The 21,730-nt window shown below is 36.7% G+C and overlaps 1 protein-coding gene across 4 annotated transcripts in view; it reads right to left on the reverse strand.

The window, feature by feature from the left end:
* Window positions 1–21,730, reverse strand: part of SLC44A1 (solute carrier family 44 member 1) — a 199,241-nt gene that overhangs the window by 67,846 nt on the left and 109,665 nt on the right. For all 4 annotated transcript variants that reach the window (XM_033237917.1, XM_033237916.1, XM_033237918.1 and 1 more), the window contains 7 exons: window positions 15,030–15,199; window positions 12,980–13,069; window positions 10,188–10,327; window positions 8,530–8,716; window positions 6,810–6,975; window positions 5,869–6,025; window positions 5,073–5,156 (listed from right to left, as the gene is read on the reverse strand). In XM_033237917.1, the coding sequence (XP_033093808.1) occupies window positions 5,073–5,156; window positions 5,869–6,025; window positions 6,810–6,975; window positions 8,530–8,716; window positions 10,188–10,327; window positions 12,980–13,069; window positions 15,030–15,199 (994 nt within the window). The remainder of the gene's footprint in view (window positions 1–5,072; window positions 5,157–5,868; window positions 6,026–6,809; window positions 6,976–8,529; window positions 8,717–10,187; window positions 10,328–12,979; window positions 13,070–15,029; window positions 15,200–21,730) is intronic.

Genomic DNA, 21,730 nt, shown 5'->3' on the forward strand with positions numbered 1-21,730 from the left:
TGAACCTATCACCTGCAGGCCATATCTGGCCTGCCAATTACTTTTGTAAATAAAGTTTTACTGGCACACAGCTGTGCTCATTGTTTACATATTGTCCATGGCTGCTTTCATGCTACAGCGATGGAATTGTGCAGTCATGAAAGATCCTGTATGGCCCATAAAGCCAAAAATATTTACTCTCTGGTCCCTCACAGAGAAAGCTTGCTGACCTCCTGTTCTACAGTACTGCCAAGGATTAATATCAATCTCATCTACTCCCTCATCTACTGTATGTGGAACTCACCCTCTTATTGGAAATACAAACCACATTTACTCATTTCAAGTTTTAGTAACTTCCTCCACAACTTTCAATCTTTCAGCATCTCTCACTGTAATTCTTCAGTTCAACAATTTAATTGACAAAGGTCTTCAGTGATCTGGAGTATAACTCCCTTGAAGAGAAATGCCTTATTTCCCACATTCTAAGATATAATCAAGAGACTAATGAGCCAGTTATTCATAACAAGTTTTTAGGAGAAAATATCCTACCATATCAAATATACATATTGATTATGAGATGTATCCTGATGCTAAATAGCTTCATAATGTCTAGAATCAAGGAAATTGGACAACCCATTTAAATCAACTAGGTACTAGCTTATGGTCACTCCTACCCTCAGTGGGAACAACTCACTCTTAACTATAGTGTTCTATCCTTTCCAGTTCACCATGAATTTCCTTGAGACAGAAGCAAGAGAGGACCCACATGTCTCCAGTCTCTCTCCTCTGTTATCATCAGACCAGCTGACATGAGGAGAATGCCCAGCACTTCCAAACTAAACTATAAAAACTTTTTGTTTCCCTCATTAGTTTTTAGAAGGTTCATTTCATTTGAGAATTATTATTATTCCTCTTTTGCTTCTTTCTTATCACCCCACCCTGCGCCATTCCATCTGCTTTTAGGGCAGAAGTCTATCTGTTTGTAGACAAATAAGCAGCAATAATTTATTTTCTCCACCCCTCTGAGAAATTTCTGTGAGGGTCGAAGACAGTCACAGAAATTTAGCCTTTTTGGCAATATTTCTATGGATCTATGCAATTCCTTTGTATTCAACCCAACTAAAAAAAAGTAGGTGGATATTTTTCACAAGCTCTTTCACTCCCTCCCAAGGTAGGAAGATGAACTGGATACACAAAGGTCAAGATGACTTCTTCAGGAAGAAAAATGTGCTGCAAATCATAGCAGGCCAATGCAAATTCCCTCCTTTTCTATACTTCCTAGTCTAAAAGAATTCATGCTTAAGGTTCTTAGGAATTTCGGAGTCCTTTGTGGCTATCCCTGATAACTATTCTCTGAACTTTCTTCAGACTTCTTGGTTACGATTTTTAGAGTCCACCCACCTTCTTCTCAGACAGCCTTCCTTATCTGGAGTTAAACTGCCCACAGACAGACATCACTGATTAACATTTAGCCCACGCTCAACATTTGCTTGGGTAGGACACAAGCTTGAGGGTATTCAACCCCCAGGAGCAAGATGAAGGATGACCACCATCCAGAAATCTTTTTAAAGGATGCCTGTTAGCCCACGCAATCCCTGGTTGTACTTCTGTGTGACGGGATATAGTTAAAAAGTACTGATCATGTGAAAGAAAATATGTTAGGGCAGAGGGTCACATGCATGTAACAGGCCTGTGTGGCCATCTGTCCCAGAATACAACTTCTTCATTTTCACATCTTCTTTCTTTTCTCTAGTGAAGGACCCAGCAATTCTCTTAAAGTTTAAAATATTTACATAATGACTCACTCAATAGGGGCAAGCTAGACAGCAATGCTAAGGGAATAGAGGGTATGTGCAATTCTGTGTGGATCCTTATCAATTAAATAAATGAAAGGGTAATGACAATTATTCCTTTCTTATATGAGGCAAAGGGGAGAAGGGGAATGCTGTGGTCCGAATGTTTGTGTCTTCTCAAAGTTCGTATGTTGAAACATAATCAGCAAGGTAATGGTACTAGTAGGTAGGGTCTTTGGGAGGTGATTAGATCATGAGGGCTCTACTCTCATGAATGGGATTAGTACCCTTGTTAAAAAAATTACCCCAAAGAGCTATTTTGTCTCTTCTACCATGTGAAGTCACAGTAAGAAAGCACCATCTCTGAACCAGGAAACAGGCCCACACAAGCCACTGATTTTGCTGGTGCCTTGATCTTGGATTTCCCAGCCTCTAAAACTATGGGGACAGTTCTCATAAACTACATAACTATGAAAAATAAATTTCTGTTGTTTAGAAGCCACCTAGCATATGGTATTTTGTTATAGAAGCCTGAACAGATTAAGACAGGGCACAAAGTCAAACTCATACTGTAGGCCTTATCCAATTTCGTTTTAAATTCTTAGACTTTTTCAAAGTCATAAAAATTACAAGTGTGTTGCAAATCTTAATTTCAACAGGCTTTCTTTCTTTCTTTTTTCTTGACAGAGTCTTGCTCTGTTGCCCACGTTGGAATACAATGGTTCAATCTCGACTCACTACAACCTCGGCCTCCCAGGTTCAAGTGATTCTCCTGCCTCAGCCTCCAGAGTAGCTGGGACTACAGGCATGAGCCACCACATCTGGCTAATTTTTGTATTTTCATTAGAGATGGGGTTTTACCATGTTGGCCAGGATGGTCTCGAACTCCTGACCTCAAATGATCCACCTGCCTCAGCCTCCCAAAGTGTTGGGATTACAGGCGTGAGCCACCGTGCCTGACCTCAATAGATTTTTTTAAAATACATCATTGTCTTAGTTTACAGAATGAATCATTAAAATTTGAGATGTCTGCATATTTTCTATAATAAACCATATTTTTGTTTGTTTATGCCACTCAGAAATGTATATATATTTATATGTGTATCAGTGTGATATAATGGCAGCAGTGTGATATACTGGAAAGAGTGAGGCAAACTTTGATTTGAAAACTTCTTCCACCTTTAGGTCTCGTGATCTGCCACAGATGCCAGTCTCAATTTTCTCATCTATGAAACAGATGAGAAAATAATGCTAGCCTTACAGAGTTATGTTGACCACATTTCAAACGTGGCATTTCCTATGAGCCCAGGAGACATGAAGCACTGCAGGTGATCATTCCCCACATTGTAGCACTTTGTATTCCCAAACAGAACTACAAAGTATGAGTTCAGAATAACTCTCTCTAAGCCTTTGCTCACATGTTTGATTTACTACTATTTTAATGTCCCACTTAAAACTTCAAACATCATGCCTACAAAATGCTGATCCAAAATGGACAAAACGTGTACAAAAAAGATCAACATCTCAGGGTTGTTGGTACTGAATCATTGATTAATGTTTAGCTTGGGATATGCTGAAAACCTTTGATTTTTGTAACCTTTTAATCGACTATCTTGATATCATATGATGTGTTTTCTTCCTTCAGTATAACTGCACATCTCCTTTTCAAGATTTTTATAGTTTTGTATCACCCTGTTAGTCTTTTTGGGTCCAAATATTCACTTATATAATTAACAGTTCATTCAGAAAACACTAAAAGACCACCTATTGTATATTGGGCACTGTGCTAGCTTCTGAGGAGACCAAGAAAAAGAAGATCTTTACTTTAAAGGAGCTAGAAATGTAAAGGTAAAGTTAATAGATAACGTCGATGTAGTGTTGTTAGTATTTGAATACTAAGGTATGACCTAGTGTAAGAAGTTCAGCAGAGGGGCTGGTGTGGTGAAGGATGGCTGCTTGGAGTGACGCTCAGGCAGAATTATTAAGATTCAGTAGGAACTACTCAGGTGTTGGAAGTCATCCCAGGCACACTTGGAAAACTGTAAAAGCAAAAGGTGCCTGGGGGACGGCAGTGGGATTGAGACTAGAGATCTGGGCTTAGCATACCTCTCCAAGGATAAGCTACTTAGTGATGGGTATAAATATGCAATTATGATCATCTTTAGTGTATCCACCAACTTTCTGATAAAGATGACTTGGCCTCAAACCAATTTCAAAGAACCCAATTTTTCAAGTTGTTATGGCCATTACTAATTATTTTAAGAATGAGCTTCCAAACACTTATACATCCACAGGGAATATTATGACCTATAAGAATGTATTTTGCTAATGAAACATCATACCTACTTTCTCATAGTAACCACAGAACCCAGTAAAGCAAAGTCCAGGCATGCTCAATACCATGACCACAGAACTATCAACCTGTGACTAGCCTGGAGTGAATGGAAAGTGCAATGCTACTCTTTAATCACTTAGCGGTAAACGGTGAGAAAGTCAGTTTTACCTCTGGCCTATTAGATGAGGGCATTAATACATTAGAATTGATTTTTAGGGAATGGAAAAGTAACTTAAAAATATAAAGAAAAGAAGGAAGGAATGCCCCACAGAGACTCCTAGATCCTCAGATATTAGATAGATAGAGGACTAACCCATTCCCCTCAGCCCTTTTATCCTATAAATATCAATTCTTCCATTCAACCTTATAAGTAGTACTTCCTTTAATAATATTTCCCAGGCCAATATCATAGTGTTTAGCAGTTGGGGACCCCCCCACAAAAAAAAGTATCAGCATAGAGAGCACACTAGTTTGAATGATAGCAGCTAGTTGCAGAGAGGGATAAAGTGTCACAATAGCTTTACACTGAAGTTTTCAAACAACATTTTTAAAAATGAAAGGATAATAATAGCCACAGTAGTCAGATTCTTAGGGAAAACTTAAAAAATGAAGGAATGTGAATTAAGGGATAAGAGATAAATGTTTTCCCTGAAAAACAAACCCTAGTGATGTTTTATCTATTTATTAAAATAAAAATAATAATCTACATAACAAACCTGTACATGTAGCCCCTAAACCTAAAATAATAGTTGGAAAAAATTAAAATAATAATGAGCCTTGGTAAGCACATACATTAATTTAAAAAATAAGAATATGATTGAAATAGACACACTTTATCAAGGTACAATGTACAATACCACAAGAAAAATATAACATCTTTCAATTAAGTTTATTTTAGCTTGGGAGAAGAAACAATGAACCTATCTTTGAAAGTAAATGTTAGATTTATTTTTAAAATATTTTACCTGATTTAAATAATTTAGGCACTTTTCAAGACACCAAAGGCAACAAATGCAAGATTTCAGCACACATCGTGCACAAGCATTTTCCTGGATGGGGGAAAAATTGAAATAATCAAAAAACCAAAGAATCAAACTGTCATATAGAAGACTTCAAACATTAGAAAAATAAATAAAAATTTTAAAATCACAATTTATGCTTCAAAGCCTCCATACTTGTCCACTTCCTCCTTAAAACATAATGACTGAATTATTTTTAATAAGTTAAATTCAATATTTATTTAGTCTCTATTGCATATAAGATACAACGAAGTTTATAACACCTGCAAGGTACTTACAATCTAGTAGGAGAAAAAAAATACTAAACACAAAAAAGTTAGAATCAGAATGTAGTATAGATACTAAGTGTTATAAGAGTGGAGAACAAAGAGACAGCATTGTTTGGGAGATGGCAGGAATCGGGAAAGGTTTCTACAAAGGGGTACAATTTGAGCTAAACTATGTTGAAATGCATGTTATTCCCACAGTCAAGGATAGGGAAGAAGTTCTAATAAGGAAGATATGTGAGTCAACAGAGAGGAAGAGCAGCACAGGAAACTTTTAGTAACTAGTGATTGGATGAATTTTGCCAGAGCATACGGAGCGCATGAGTGGGAGACAGGGGAGAAGGGCTAGATTTTGCCTCATAAAGACTTTGAAGAAAACACAACTTTGTATTTAACATTATTGGATGCTTTCCTACATGCAGAACTGAGGTCTGGAATGTGCCCACAGAAAGTACAGAAATGCATTTTCCTCTTACCTTTCCTTTGAGCTGACTGTGAATATACATAAGGATCATTCGCGGAATTTTGACTAATGTGATAATAAAAGATCCTTTTGCCACCGTACCAAGGTGGTAACGAATAAGGCGATTTACTGATGCCAAAATAGGTGTAAATGGCAAATTCCTTTTATCTCTATTTAAAAAATGACCAAAAAGACAATTAAAACAAAGCCTAGATCAGGATGGAAACACAGGTATGGTTTAGAGTTCAATGCAGTGGGGGGGAAAAAAAAATCAGCTCATCATTCTTATTTTGTCTTATGACAAAATGGCCAAGTGATATATCACTATTACAAATGCTACTATTACAAATGCTACACACATGCTATTTAAATTAATGTCATTGCTCTAGGGTTTCATGGGGTTCTGATGCTCTAATACTTCAAGTTAAATAAAACTGTGCTCCGAAAGCTTTTATTAGTGAATACTTATAGGGTTAACCACATAATCAGAAAACAGAATTTAAAAAGATGTTCAATTTAGACTTGGCATATAATTATAATAGAAAAACTATGAGGCCTAAAGCTTTCATATTTGGCTCTAAAGTTAGCAAAGGGAACTCACACTTGTTCTGGTCTAAACAAACTAAAAAGACTTGTCCTTTGATGGACTTTTATACAAAGCAAAAGTATGTATGGCACCACTGTAAGATTTATTCTTCTGCTAAACACAATTTGTGACATCATGATAAATTTTTTGAGACAATTGCAGAAAAGTATAAAGAATAAAACAACAATCTCTCATTTGACCACCTCCCAGAATTATCAACTATATATAACACTCTATCATATTCACTTCTAATTATTTTATTAAAGAAATGAAACTCCTACGAGCCCCAGTCTGATTCCCTTCCCCTCCAGCCTGTGGACACCGTCCCTTAGATGAACTTGAGTTGTCTAATAACAACAAATTCTCACCTAGTAAAATAGTATGTTACCACAGCTCCTGCCACCGTCATCTGCTGACACGCCAGAATAAATTCACTGATCCAAATCAGGCCCACCACATGGTACCACCACATGTACTGCAGAGGCCCAGAAATTTTGAACTCCACAAAGCCTTGCTCATTCTGAACAGGACTGCCTAGGAAAATATCAAGGGAGGAAAGAAGAAGCACATAAAGTACAAATCCAGAAATACGGCAATTAAATAGAAGGCAATAGGGCCCTCTACCCCAAGCCACAAACCTTCTGATCCGTGTGCTATTTCATAAAGGGACAAAACAACTATCACTTGAAAAGCTGTGAAATTAAGAATTGTACTATTATGCATTTTGATGTCCTCAGAGGCATCATATAAAGCTTTTAAAAGTTGTTCTATTTGATAAAATTCTTCTTATATTATCAATTTTTAGTTTAACCATGAATTTTCAAACACTTCAGTTTTTTTCAAGACCTATTATTTATCCAATCATTATAGATTTCTTAGCAAAGTACAGAAATTATTATTATATTCAATTGCTAAGTGTGTGTGCTGAATGGACAGATAAGTTACATAGTTACATACAAGTTTACTATCCTTATGATACTCTTTACAATTAGTTCCATTTAAGTTTAACCTTTGATATTCGGTATGGCTGTAAGAAAGTCTGAGTGTCTAACTATGAACTATATCCTCACTTGGAGCTCTAGTTAGGGTCAGATCATTTTCAAACTAGAAAATCTCAAGGAAGTAAGTATATCCTTGGCTATACCTGGGATTTGAGGTAACTCCTGAGTGACACTGCATTCATTGGCTCATCTTAGAATGAATCTAAACATCTGAGTCAGTACCAGAACTTACTTCAAATTCATGATCATTTCAGAATTAGAATGCAATTTCAGGCCTTCCCTGATCTAGACTTACATAGCTAGGATGTTCTAAAAAATCACGAATATGGGCTGGGCGTGCTACCTCACGCTTGTAATCCCAGCACTTTGGGAGGCTGAGGTGGACAGATCACATGAGACCAGGAGTTCAAGAGCAGCCTGGGCAACACGGAGAAACCCTGTCTCTACTAAAGATACAAAAATTAGCCAGGCGTGGTGGTGCATACCTGTAGTGCCAGCTGCTCGGGAGGCTAAGGCAGGAAAATTGTTTTAAACCTGTGAGGCAGAGGTTGCAGTGAGCTGAGATCGCACCACTGCACTCCAGCTTGGGCGACAGAGAGACACTCTGTCTCAAAAAAAAAAAAAAAAAAAAAGGCCAGGAGCAGTGGCTCACGCCTGTAATCCCAACACTTTGGGAGGCTGAGGCAGGCGGATCACGAAGTCAGGAGTTCGAGACCAGCCTGGCCAGTATCGTAAAACTCCGTCTCTACTAAAAATACAAAAATTAGCCGGGCATGGTGGCACGTGCCTGTAGTCCTAGCTACTAAGGAGGCTGAGGCAGAAGAATCGCTTGAACCTGGGAGGCGGAGGTTGCAGCGAGCCAAGAGAGCACCACTGCACTCCAGCCTGGGTGACAGAGCAAGACTCCGTCTAAAAAAAAAAAAAGACGAATATGGAGTAGGTTGTTGAAGAGCCATAACCACTACAAGTTCTGATGGCTATTGGACCATCACCAACAAATGTCTGAAGAATTACCTCTCTCTGATGTTCTAAAATAGTGGAATGCAAATCACGTTTGTCACTAAGAGAAAGAAGCATATCTTCTTACCGGTAGTGCCAAGAAAAAGAAGTGTCATGATCCAGTACACCCAAAACAAGACAAGAGCAAAGAAAGTCCAGAAGGGTTGGAAGACCAGCAGTGGCAAGTGAATGAAGACCTTGCCAGCTACGTGGAACAAGGCGATGGTAAGAGCAACACGTTTGCGCATAACCAACATTATCAGGAATAAGATCACCTGTATGGAGAGAATGGTTTCAGTTATTGTAAGTAGTGAAAACAGAAACTGAAAATAGTGGAAGTTTTTAACATAATCCTTCACCCCCAAACCTGGAGGTAGCATTCTTTGAATTTCAATAATATTTTAGCAGTAAGTATCTCTCTTGCAATATTTATTGTCAATTGTATATTATGGTTACCAAGTGTCCTTTAAAGCAAAACATAAAGGATTTATCAACTTATTAATACATCCTAGAATTTTTTTCCTTTTCCCTTTGCCACTCATTATGCATCAAAACATATTGTCAGTCAGGAGGAGACTCTTTATTTAAACAGATACACCATAAAAATGAGGTTTTTATTTCGATCTTCCCTATTAGACCAATAGCTCCTTAAAAGTGGGATCTGTGTCAGATTCACCCTTTGCTTCCTCCCACCCCCACATCCCATCTCCAGCAGCTGGCACAGCAAACTGTACCTAAAATGAGATTTCATTCATATTTTGTTGTAATATCTGTATAACAATAACTAACAAATATCTTTTGGCATCAATGGTTTTATGGTGGCTTTATTTTTTGTTTCTGATGCTCAATAAAAAGCTTCAGTTGCTCTTAGAAGTAGACTGATTTTTTTTTTCTTTTTTCAGAGAGAAGATAATGATGAACCAAAGATATACATATAAATTATTTAACCACATGTTAATTGGTAATTTTATTGCTTAATACCTAAGCAGCAAATCTCACACACACACACATACACACACATATGCACACACAAATACACATACATATTTTAGAGACAAGGTCTCACTCTGTTGCCCAGGCTGTAATGCAGTGACACAATCATGGCTCAAGTGATCCTACCACCTCTGCCCCCCAAGTAGCTGGGACCACAGGTGCACACCACCATGCTCAGCTGATTTTAATTTTTTATGGAGACAGGGTCTCACTGTCTTGCCCAGGTTGGTCTACAACTCGTGGGCTCAAGTGATCCTCCCACTTCAGTCTCCCAAAGTGCTAGCATTATAGGCATAAGCCACACTGTACCCGACCAGACCTATATTTCTGAAATAACGCCATATTGTTAAATGAAAAGTTTGAAAGACAAATGGGAAGATAATTAGTGAACAAGTAAATGAAATGATATATTTTTTAACATACTTTTCTGCAGTAAAGGGAATCATTCTTTAAAAGTAATTATCTTATAACAGTAAGAAATATGTTCTTGTAAGCAAATGGTAATGTAAATATTCTAGGTGAAAATCCTCTCTCAAAAAGCAGTCAGGGTAGAAAAAACGTTTCATCAAATAGCACTCATCCATGAGGGAAGCCTTTAGGAGACTTTTAATGTTTCATACACTATGGGACAGAGATATTATCTACTGGAGATCAGGGTCAGGAATGCAAAAGCTAGATTTGAGTTTCTGCTCCATTAATGATCTCCTGCAAATAAAACACAAAACCAAAAGACACACCAAAGCCTAAACTCACTGTGAACACTGTAGCTGAAATGGCATAAATGAGGAGGGCCCGAAGATTGTCTTCAGCTATCTGAAGCTGCTCGGGAGTAATAGTTTCTTTGGGAGACCTTCTTTGCTTTGCATACAGCCACCATAGTACACCTGTGCCTCCTGGAGACAAAAGACCCAATTTTTAATGCAGTAATTAGCATAAGAAAATGTGTAACATAAATTCTCAATTTTCTTGACCCTTCCTACAGATCATCATGGGACTAATGCAGTGACAATCCATTTGGCTGGGAAGTACGTAGCGATAACTTTTTGCCAGCATAAAGAAAGTGTCCATTACTCTATTATCACCCTCCACATTAAGCACTTATAAATCCTTCAGTGTATCAAATAAGCTTCCTTCAAATTTATTTATTATTGACTATGAAGCTAAGAGCGAGCCAGTAGAAACATACACCCCTGAGAGGAACTGATCACAAAGAAAGAGCCTCAGCATTTAAGCTGAGGAGGCTGAAGGAAGGAAATAAGCATCACAGAAAACATCAATGAAGCTTGAAGAGGGCAAGGATCTTCTCTGTTGTACTCATCACAGATACCTCTGTGTCTTGCACTGACACAGTAATGCAGTTGATTAAATATTTGTACAATGAATACATGCAAATCAAAAGAACAGTTCCCACCAAAGGGAGGAACAAAGAGGAAACCTCTGATACTGGTGGGTGCTAGGGATGAGCATTTTTTAATCTCCAACATCGGTTGAGAGATTCAAAGAACCAGACTGAAGACGGAGACAAACCTACCTCCACATATGAGAGCTGGCTTACATACCTACCTTCAACCCATTCAGCAAACATTTTGAATGCTACAGCACCTATTCTTCTAGCTAGAGATAGAGCAGTAAACAAAGCCGAGTTCTCACTCTTGCTGCTCATGGAACTTATGTAATAGTGGGGGCGACGGGGGGGCGGAAATAAGAAAACAAGGAAAAATACAATATATTAAGTCTAAAGAAAAAATGATCTCCTGGTAAGAAGGATATAGAGTGTTTGGGTAGGGAAAGCTTTGCAATTTTATATATGATGGGTAAGCAAGGCCTCACTGGTATTAGTAAGATGATAACTGAGCAACGGAATCAAAGACAGAGAGCAATCTATGATACTATCTAAGGAAAGAGTGTTCCAGGCAAAGTTCAAGGAGGCTGAGGTAGAACCATCCTTAGTATGAGAGAAAGAAGACCATTGTGGCTACTGCAATGAACAATGCGGAAAGTGGTAGAGATGTGGGCAGAGAGGTAGCTGGGGACCAGACCATACTGTAAGGCCTTGTAGGTCACAGTAAAAAATTGGATAATTCAGAGTAGAGAGATGTGTGTGTGTGTGGCTGATATGATAAATGTCTGGGAGATAAAAAACTGAAGTAAAGTCGAGGTACATCAACATCTGCACTCAAGAGTGAATGAGGTCAAAGACAAATTCCATTACCTATTTGTTGGCAAACACCAAGTACAAATTTTCCATCTGTTGAAGAGGAGGAAACAAATCAAAACTACCAGAAATTGGTGAAAAACATTTTAGAGCAAGGGGAATGTTTCCATTTTGAAGTCTTGCAGGTACAAGAAAATTGTTTGGAAAAATGTTTAATATATTCAGAAAATGGAAGAAGAAAATATGTTTCCTAGAAACAGAAATGAATTATAGGAGAAAAGCTGAAGTTAAAAAAATAGAATGAAATTGAAATAATGATGCCAAGGAGGAAGTTGTTCACAACAGCCATGGTAGACAGTATTTATTATTAAACTTTTAATTTGTGTTAGGAACTGTGCTACATCCTTTATAGATGTGATCTAATTTAATCATCACAACACTATTAATATCTAGAGCTTTAAAGTTCTGTCTAATTCTGAATCAAAATTAAATTTGCCTATGATCTTTTGGGGGAATCTTTTTAATTCTGAAATTTTTTATTTCTGTATTTGATTGTTGTTCCTGTTCCACTGTTTTCTTTTCTCCTAAGGTCACGGTTTATTCTTCTGCTATCATCTTCTAACTTACCATTTTACTTTTCTGGTAATTTTCCTTTACATTCAGGAAAACCTCTTCAAATTTATTTCCAAATAACTGATTTAGTTTTCCTTACTAGCAGTTCTGCACTACTTTATAGAAGAAGGACAAGTAGTGCCTAATAAAACTAGTCCAGGAAAACGTAAATGTAAATATAATCATAAAACTTTTTAAGGCAAAGATAAACAAGATTTTTAAAAAGATACAGCAGGTGAAAATAATATTTTAACTTTAATTATAACCCTAGTACAAAAGCTCAGACTATTTAACGAGGGCAAAAAGTGGGAGGGAGCAGAAGAGAGTAGGGAATGAAAGGAAGCAAAGTTTATGCTAAATTTAAGGGAGGTAGGGGAGAACTCAACATATATCATCTTATTTCTGACTTTAATAATCACAGTAGTCTAAAGAATTTCAGGAAAGACAGAACAGATGAGAACAGTAAGACCAAACATACCAGTGAAGATTATAAATGTAATGAGAACAAATTCCATTACTAAAAGGTTTCATATTCAGCTGGTAAAATTTAACTATATATGTTCATATACATATGCATAGAAAAAAGGTCTGGACTTCAGATGCCAACAGTGATGAAATGAAGGGAGGAGCAAATAGAATTATGAGAAATTTTAAGGCAAAAATTAACAGTCTTCCTTGAAGATATAGCATGTGAAAATAAAATTTATTTTCTTCTTTATATTTCTATTTTCTACCAAAGTAGTTAAGTACCATGAAAACAAAGAAATAAATAGCTTACCAAGTGAACCGAGTATGACCAGAATTGTTAAGATCCACACAAGTACTCTTGATATATACCTGATTATCACCATCAAAATCATGGATAGAACTGCAGGGAAGATAAATAGAGAACATATAGAATATTATTTGAAAACACAGGTAAATACAAAGAAAACCCTTTTGATGGTTGCTTTTTTCCCCAGGGAAATAATCTGTTGCTATTGACCACATTAGGTAAGGAAGGAAACTGGCTGCTGTTGTATTTGACTTTGCTACTTGTACCACTTAAATAGCATCACTCGAAACCAAAGTCACCTAACTGCGGGTTTAGAAACTACAGAAAAAAATACATGCAAATGCACATGGTGACTCAAAAACAGCACAGGACTATTGTGGATTCACCACGGGGAAGACATCAGACATGCACACATACATGCCAGCACACAAAGTGTAGAGAATGCCATGTCATGTTGGTGACAAGAAAAATTACCACACATAGACAGAGATCAGTTAAATTAGGCGCTACCCTTTATTGAGTAATCTATGTATTTCAGGACCAACTTAACTTCTCTGACAGTCCAGAAGCTAAATGGCATCTTATCCTTTTCTGGCTGCTTCCCCTCTAGAACTCCAAAGGATGGTCTGACCCTGTGGAGTAACATCCTGAAGCCTACTATCGCCAAACTTCCTCTGTCTAATTTCTCAACTGAGGTGGGGGGTCCCAGGTGAGGAGACCTTCCTCAAAAAGGAGCAAAGCTGTTTGAGTTATACAGCCAATTATTCTACCTGCCCCAAGCTAAATCCCATGTGCTATAATCCTGAGTAAAAATCTTAAAGAAGAAAGGAAAGATTTAACCCTTGCATGGGAATTACATTTCTGAAATAATAATTTATAAATTTCTTAATTATCTAAAGGCCCATTCCACAAAAAATGAACAAAGATTTTTTAAGTTTATATTCCATACTTAAGCCTCAAAAGAGAATCATTCTAATAAAAAATAGAATTCTGATGGCTTAACATTATTGGCACTATTTTTAATTGGATTTTTAGTTTTGTGGTTAAAGTATTCAACTATTTCAAAAACCAAATAATTTTGATATAAAGCTAGACTAAGAGTCAAGTTACTTTGGGCCACTTGCAAAGCCAAATAAATGGTTGGGATTCGTGTCTAGGTAACATTATTAAGGTACTCACTTTTGCAATAAATGTACAGGAACCAAAAACAGATGGGAGCCTTTCAAATATCACAGAAATAGATTTTCATATGGACAGCATTATTTCAATTGAGTCAAGTACTACCTAAGCAAAAAGAAAATACTCTCTAATGACAGGAAAGACGGAAATACAGCTTGTATCTTCTCAATGGCTATAACTGTTAACAGGCATAAATACTAAGTTTACTTATATAATGAAATAGCTGTTGGTTCCTACCATAGTTTACTTCTCCCAACTAAGAAGGCCTATACATTCTGATAAGGTACATATAGTTCTAGAATAATACAGGGAGTTTTAATCTTGAAAATACAATTTTTATTTGATTTATTATCTATTTATGGACTAGAAAACTCAGTGGCTAATAGGTGGAGATTTCCTAATTTTTCCAGCAATACAGCGATACTATGCACTGCAGCAATGAAAAGGAAATTACATACTTCAAAATTAATCTATCAGAAATCTATATTCTTAGATGGGAATATATAAGAGAATATGTCACCTCCTGTATAAGTAAATATACCTTTTAGGAATCATAACTAAAAACAGAGGGTTGTTGATTCATTAAAAGAAGCCTCCTGCTATCATATTAAAGTAGCTGTGGACTAAGTAACCAATGTTTGGGAAAACACTAGTTTTCTCCAATGAAAGAAAAAAAGAAGGGAATGAGTTTCAGATATATATACATACTTATATGTACATATTCTTAACTATATATAATCTGAAACAATGATTTTGGCTATGGGAAGTTAAACATTTTACAAGTATCCCCAGTTGTATTCATATTTTGGCTAAAAGACAAAACAGTCTTCTACTGCAATACTATGCAATAGCTAATAATGAGAAAAACAATTACCTAGTGATAACAAGCAAAGTCCCAATATAATTTCTTTGCTGGTCATTACTCCACTAATCAGCCTGTGTAAGACACTATTGTCACTGACAAAGGTGATCAGGGCCTCTGCAAACTTGGCATAGCAGGAAATGTTCACAGGAGCACAGCGATGGAAGAATGGAATAGGTGCACTGGTGACACAAGAAAAAAAAATCAGAAAAAAAATTACTCCTACTTAATATAAATGCCACATCAAACACACAAATGAAAGGTGAATATGGCTGCAATACACTCCACCCTCCAAGCATCATTATGGGAGCTAAGAGCTGTGTGCTTAATGCTATGAGGATGACTGTCATGGGTAGTGATGCAAATCTTACCACAAGCCTTATCAAAGAGGGTGGAGTGCATGTTCCAACAGAAGACATTACCCTCCCCTTCTGAAAAGAAACGCACACACACACATACACACACAGAACTACCAAAAGCAAAACCAAACACTTAAAACTCCTTAGCCTGCACATCTACCAGTCAAGGGGCAGATGACAAAGCTTACAAACACATACTTTATTGAACTGAAAATGAATTTTTGCCATAAGCGATTTGAAAATAAAAAGCACATGCTTTTACTTGAAATGTGCCACCATTAATAGAATGTTTCCTCTAACAAAACAGCATACAAAATCTCAGATTAATAAAGGTGTTTACAGCATAAGCTTAATACCTCTCATATAAACAAAGTCATCCTAAGACATCAACAAACAGCATAATAGTCAGCTATTTAAAACAGTAACCATGAGTAGTAATACATGGAAATGCTTATAATGTAGTAATAGAAGGGGAAAAAGTATATCTAATGTGGTATCTCTGCATAAAAGATTACACATAATCATGAGAACAGAAAATAATTAAAAAGTGAGACATAGTGGACTTGTTAGGATCACGTAATTCTGGGCTATTTTCTTTTCATCAGTCACTATTAATCTAAGGTTATCTGTGTCTAAAAAGACATAAAATAACCAATTACTTAGTCATTTATATTAGGCTTATATGGACTGAAGCTTTTACTTGTGAAAGACTACAGCTATGTGTAAACTGTGACATTAATCCGGTTTGTTACAACATGGTTCTACTTCCGAGAGGATAGTATACACTATCCTCAACTTCCGAGAGGATAGTATACACTAATCAATGAGAGATTTTAAACACAGAACTATGAATATGCCTTTGGTTGTGATTTACTCGAATTCTAAGACAGCCATATGTATGTCCATGCATACATACACACTTATACGTGCCTTATGTTAAAATTTAGCCATTGCTAACATGAATCCCACATTTCCAGAATTGTTCTTGTAACTTTTTAAAAAATGGTATCCATGAAAATATGTTCATAGAACTTTAAGTTACAGCTACAACTACGTTTTTGACTGGAATGATACAAATGTGTTCTCATTCTTGGTTGGCACTGTATTTTGGTCCAATGAGTGGATAAAATTACATGGTTGGGCACTACAAGGTTTCTAATCTCAGCAAAGCAACTTCGTATGACCTGAAGCAAAACACTATCCTTGTTTCCTTCCTTGAAAAACAATGTTTCTTTTCCAGTAAGAATATAAGCACCCTATGTATCAGTTTCCTTTAAATGTTAGTAAACGAGCACCATTGGTGGTAAGAATAAGTGACATCTCCCATGCTGTCATACTTGGTGGAACATTAAAATAATATAATTTTAAAGATCTAGCTTTGCCTTAGTCTTGCTTTAGTAAATATATCCAAAAATGATGACATAACAATATGACATGAATATTTGTTTTTAAAAATTGCCTCTTGCATCCCTGTGTATTTGTGTAAACCTCCAAAATGGTATTAATGAAAGCTAATGCCAAAGGTTTGATATTGTATCAGAAAGCACAGGAAGCCAGAGCATTGTAAGAAATGCTTGAATTATAGGAATTCAAGTCATTGTTTTTTTAACCAAAAAGTGCTTCACAAATGATGCAAAAAGATATTAAATTATAGAATACCTTTAAGTGAAGTAGATTTAGTTAAAAATATTATGAGACTCAAAAAGGATTAACTGCAAATTTCTAAGTCAATAGAAGCTGATTTGTGACAGAAACCTTTAAACTAACAACTTTGCATGATGAAACTTCTTTTCTGATGTTGTCTAGATGCTATCTCTGCAAGTTAGTGTCTCTGCCTAAGGACTCTTCTAACCAGATTTTTAAACTAAAGCCTGGTTGTCTATCTTTCAACACTAAAATCCTCTCTGTTTCATGATTATCTATAACTCCATCCTCTTTATTTATTACCCCATCATCTGTGATTTAGTGTCTATTTAATTCATTTGCCTCTAACCTTGAACATAAAATATATTCACTTAAGGATACTGATGTCTTTTTCTTGTTTTCAGTACCCACTATTTTTCTCAGCCCTGCTTTCCTGTTTTCTTTTTCCTGCCAGGTAACTATAAAAACCCCAATTCTTCTAATCTTGCACCCTGCCTGTAACTCCATCTCTCTCTCTTACTTTCTCCATTGGTTAGCTGAAAGAGTAGGAGTAAGTACTCTGCAAGTCTCTTCAGATCATCATCATCATCCAAGAGGGCACCCATAAATCGATAACACAAAATTATATAGGAACAGGATGCCCAATATGTTCAGTGTTGTTGTTGTTGTTGTTTTCAAATTTAGGATGAGAACAGATGATTTTAAAAGAGAATGACTATAACTTTCAAAATGAAAATCCTTCATTTTTATTTAGGAGGAAATGCTGGGTAATATCTGCTCTGAACTTACCCTTTCAAACATTTTTACACACTGTTTATTAACAGTTGGCCAATTGGAAAGAGTACTTTTATAAGTATCCTTCAAAGAACTGGAGTAAAATAACAGCAGTCCTTTACACCAAAATTCAGTCGATGTCAGTTAAAAATAAATAAATAAATAAAATAAAATAAAATAAAACAACCTGATGCTCTAAATTTAAAGGTATAAAATTAGCACATGCTGAGTAACTACATTGTCTAGCTGATAGTCAAAATCTGTTCCTAGTGGTAATGAAAAACAAAAATAGAAGACAAACATAAGAAGAAATAATATATAGGGACATTATTCAAAAATAAGATGAAATACTTAGCTTTAAAGTAAAAAGCACTAGATTCCCTTGTTTGAAATCTAAACAAACTAGATTTCCTTACTTGTCATTCTTTTTCTCAACTTTTCCCCAAACAAAAACAACTCTGCCGGTCACAGAGTTTTGATACTTGAATTGTTTTCTTATTTTAAAAAAATAAGTTGGCCGGGCGCGGTGGCTCAAGCCTGTAATCCCAGCACTTTGGGAGGCCGAGACGGGCGGATCACGAGGTCAGGAGATCGAGACCATCCTGGCGAACACAGTGAAACCCCGTCTCTACTAAAAATACAAAAAACTAGCCGGGTGAGGTGGCGGGCGCCTGTAGTCCCAGCTACTCGGGAGGCTGAGGCAGGAGAATGGTGGGAACCCGGGAGGCGGAGCTTGCAGTGAGCTGAGATCCGGCCACTGCACTCCAGCCTGGGCGACAGAGCAAGACTCTGCCTCAAAAAAAAAAAAAAAAAAAAGTAACAATTGTGTCATTGAAATGGTTTGTTTTATATTTTAGCATTGAAATCCCATGTGATTTAATGAATTTAGGTGGAGTTGAATACACCGATTTCATATACCACTCAGAAAATAATACTTCTGAGGAGCTGGTATTATGAGATCATTTCTACTTTAGTATCTTATGTAAATGACACATTTTGTGCTTCTTAATTAAAAGGACAAGCCTAAAGTATTCTATATACAGTAAGTTTTTCTACATTCCAAAGCCCACCAAATATTGAATCTTTAGTAAGTCAATGTAGTCACATTAGGAAGTGATGCTGTTTCACTTGCTGAAGCAGTCAAGAACAAAATGAACTTATAATAAGTCTTTTAAAAGTTTTTACATTAGTCCCTCATATGAAAATTATATCTTACCTTGGCAAACATACTGTCCGTTTCCCTTTCAGTTCAGATCATCACAGTTAATAAGCTCCCTAAAGTATGATGACTAACAGTGCCTAATACCACTTGTCCATTTGTCTTCACAAGAAGGCAGGGGTCTGCATCTCATATAATTACTTTAGAACCTCAGGTTATAAAGAAACAATTACACATGATTTCAGCAAAAGTTTTATTTAAGTAAGTATAACAATAAAGTATTCTGGCAATATTTCTACAGTACACTAAAGGCAGGAAATATGAGTCTAAATAGGGAGTGGTGTTTCTTTTTTCTCTTCTTTCACCCTTTTAAAAACATTTTTATTATTTGTTTATGTATGTATGTTTGTATGTATGTATGCATGCATGTATGTTTTATAGAGAGAGAGGGTCTTGCTATGTTGCTCAGGCTGGTTTTGAACTTCCAAGCTCAAGTGATCCTCCCACTTTGGTCTCCCAAAGTGTTGGGATTACAGGCATGAGCCACTGTGCCCGGCCTTCTTTCACTCCTATACTCTGTTGTTGTTGAACACTCACTGTGGTATAGACTACAACATCCTAGATTCAAATTCCAATTTGCAACAATTAGTTGTATGGCTTTAGATAACCTCTCTCATCTTCTTTTTCCTCATCTACAAATTGGGGGCAATATCTTGACAGGTTTTTGTGAAAGTTAAATGAGATAATATATATGAGAGATACTGTGGGATAGCTGGCAAGTAGTAGATGATTTATAAATGTTAATTTATCCTTGAATCCTCTATTGAAAAATATGAACAGATAGCATTTTTTTCTTGGCTATTAATTTCTTTCTTCTTTTTTCTGGTTTTTTTTTTTTTTTGAGACAGGGTCTTGCTCTATTGCCCAGGCTGGAGTGCAATGGCACAATCTTGCCTCACTACAATTCCACCTCCCAGGTTCAAGCGATTCTCATGTCTCAGCCTTCTGAGTAGCTGGGATTACAGGCATGCACCACCATGCCCAGCTAATTTTTGTGTTTTTGGTAGAGACGGGGTTCCGCCATGTTGGCCAGGCAGGTCTTGAACTCCTGACCTCAAGGAATCCACCTGCCTCGGCCTCCCAAAGTGCTGGGATTACAGGCATAAACCACTGCATCTGGCCTTTGGCTATTAATCTGTCATCTACACATTATTGTATCATTAATTCCCCAGCACCTAGTAAACTTTCTGTCATGCAGAGGTGCCCAAATACATGATGAATAAACTGAATTTATGTTATCTGTTTCTACAATTGCTGTTTTCTCCGGCTATTTCTAAAAGCACTGTAAGCATACTGGCTAGCTATTCCCCATACTGCCACCGTGGTTGGCATTTCACCAATAGAGAATTATGAATTTGGATAAAATACAACTCTTTCTAGGCATTTGTTTTTAAAATTCAAAAGCTTTTAGGAATGGTAATCATCTGGTTATTATGTGTCACTAATGCTTCATTGAAAATTAGTTTACAATTGCTTTTCTCTAAAACAGGTGCTGCTTTTAGCTGTAGAAGGCCCCTGGATACCCAAGAAAGATGGGCCAAAGGAAGAGGTTCTAGAAGTTTAAAGAAATACCTCCTAAGTCAAGTGCCAAGCACAGTAATAGGTGTTTAATGCGCATTATCTTGTTTAACTCTTACAATTCCTTGAGGGAAGCATGACTATTCCCATTTCACTCATGAAGAAACTTGGTTTACAGAGAGGTTAAGAGGCTTGCAAGAGGTGACAAATAGAAAGTAATTATATGGAATTCACCCCAGACTTATCTCAAAGTTCATGTCCTTCTGTCCCAGTAGGATGTTCCTAGAAGGACACCAAAAGAGATGTGAAGGATGCTGAGGGGTACTTGCCTGCCTCATAGTTTTGCCTGGTGCTGGTCTTTTGCCATTAAAAAAAGTCACCAAAAACATAGTCCCTACTAGAATATGAGTTTAAGGACAGAGACTAGGTCTTACTCACCTTTGGAGACTTGGTATCTAATACAATGATGTGTGGAACGGGGTGATGCCCCAAGTCTTTTTATTAAAACAAATTTATTCTTATCCTCAGATCCTTTCAGTTTGTTTACCTAATGCTATATAGCTCTGGTATTTACAAGATTTGCCTTCTTTCTATCAAATGTTCTTCTCTTTTACTTTCCAGCTGGCTTGGTTCAGACAAAAGTGATAACATACTTAGACTGTGATGTACTAAAATAAGTAAAACATAAGGATTTTTAAACACAGCATGCAGTCAGTTTTCAGATGGTTTAGGTTCAGCACTGCATTTTAGATTAGTGAGATATTAGATGATGACCTTGTTAGAAGCCATTTCTGTCCATCTCTAAAATCTTCTCCCCTAATACTATTCTTTGTCTTCCAGTGAATATCCCTAGGACATGGTGAGATGCATGTGTGTACCAAAAACTGAAAAAACCAAGATAACCAGGAACAGGCAGTCCTCAACAAAGTGGCATCAGAGGTCAGAGGCAGGGAAGGATGTGCAGGATGGGCTGAGCTGCCCCCACCTGACATCCTGCCCCCATTACACAGGAGCAGAGACTTCTCTCTCACGACCAGGCTTTCTGGCTGTCCTGTCATAATATGTTTTAACCTTGAAAGCATGATTCTATATTCAAAGTATATATTTAGAACAGACTTTACCAGTTGGATAGATAAGGGTATAGAGCTTTTCTCATTTTTATATGGATAAATTTTCTCCTAAGACTATTCGAAGGATCT

This window comes from Trachypithecus francoisi, unplaced genomic scaffold (assembly GCF_009764315.1).
Source record: "Trachypithecus francoisi isolate TF-2019V2 unplaced genomic scaffold, Tfra_2.0 Lachesis_group16, whole genome shotgun sequence".
Classification (NCBI taxonomy): Eukaryota; Metazoa; Chordata; class Mammalia; order Primates; family Cercopithecidae; genus Trachypithecus; species Trachypithecus francoisi.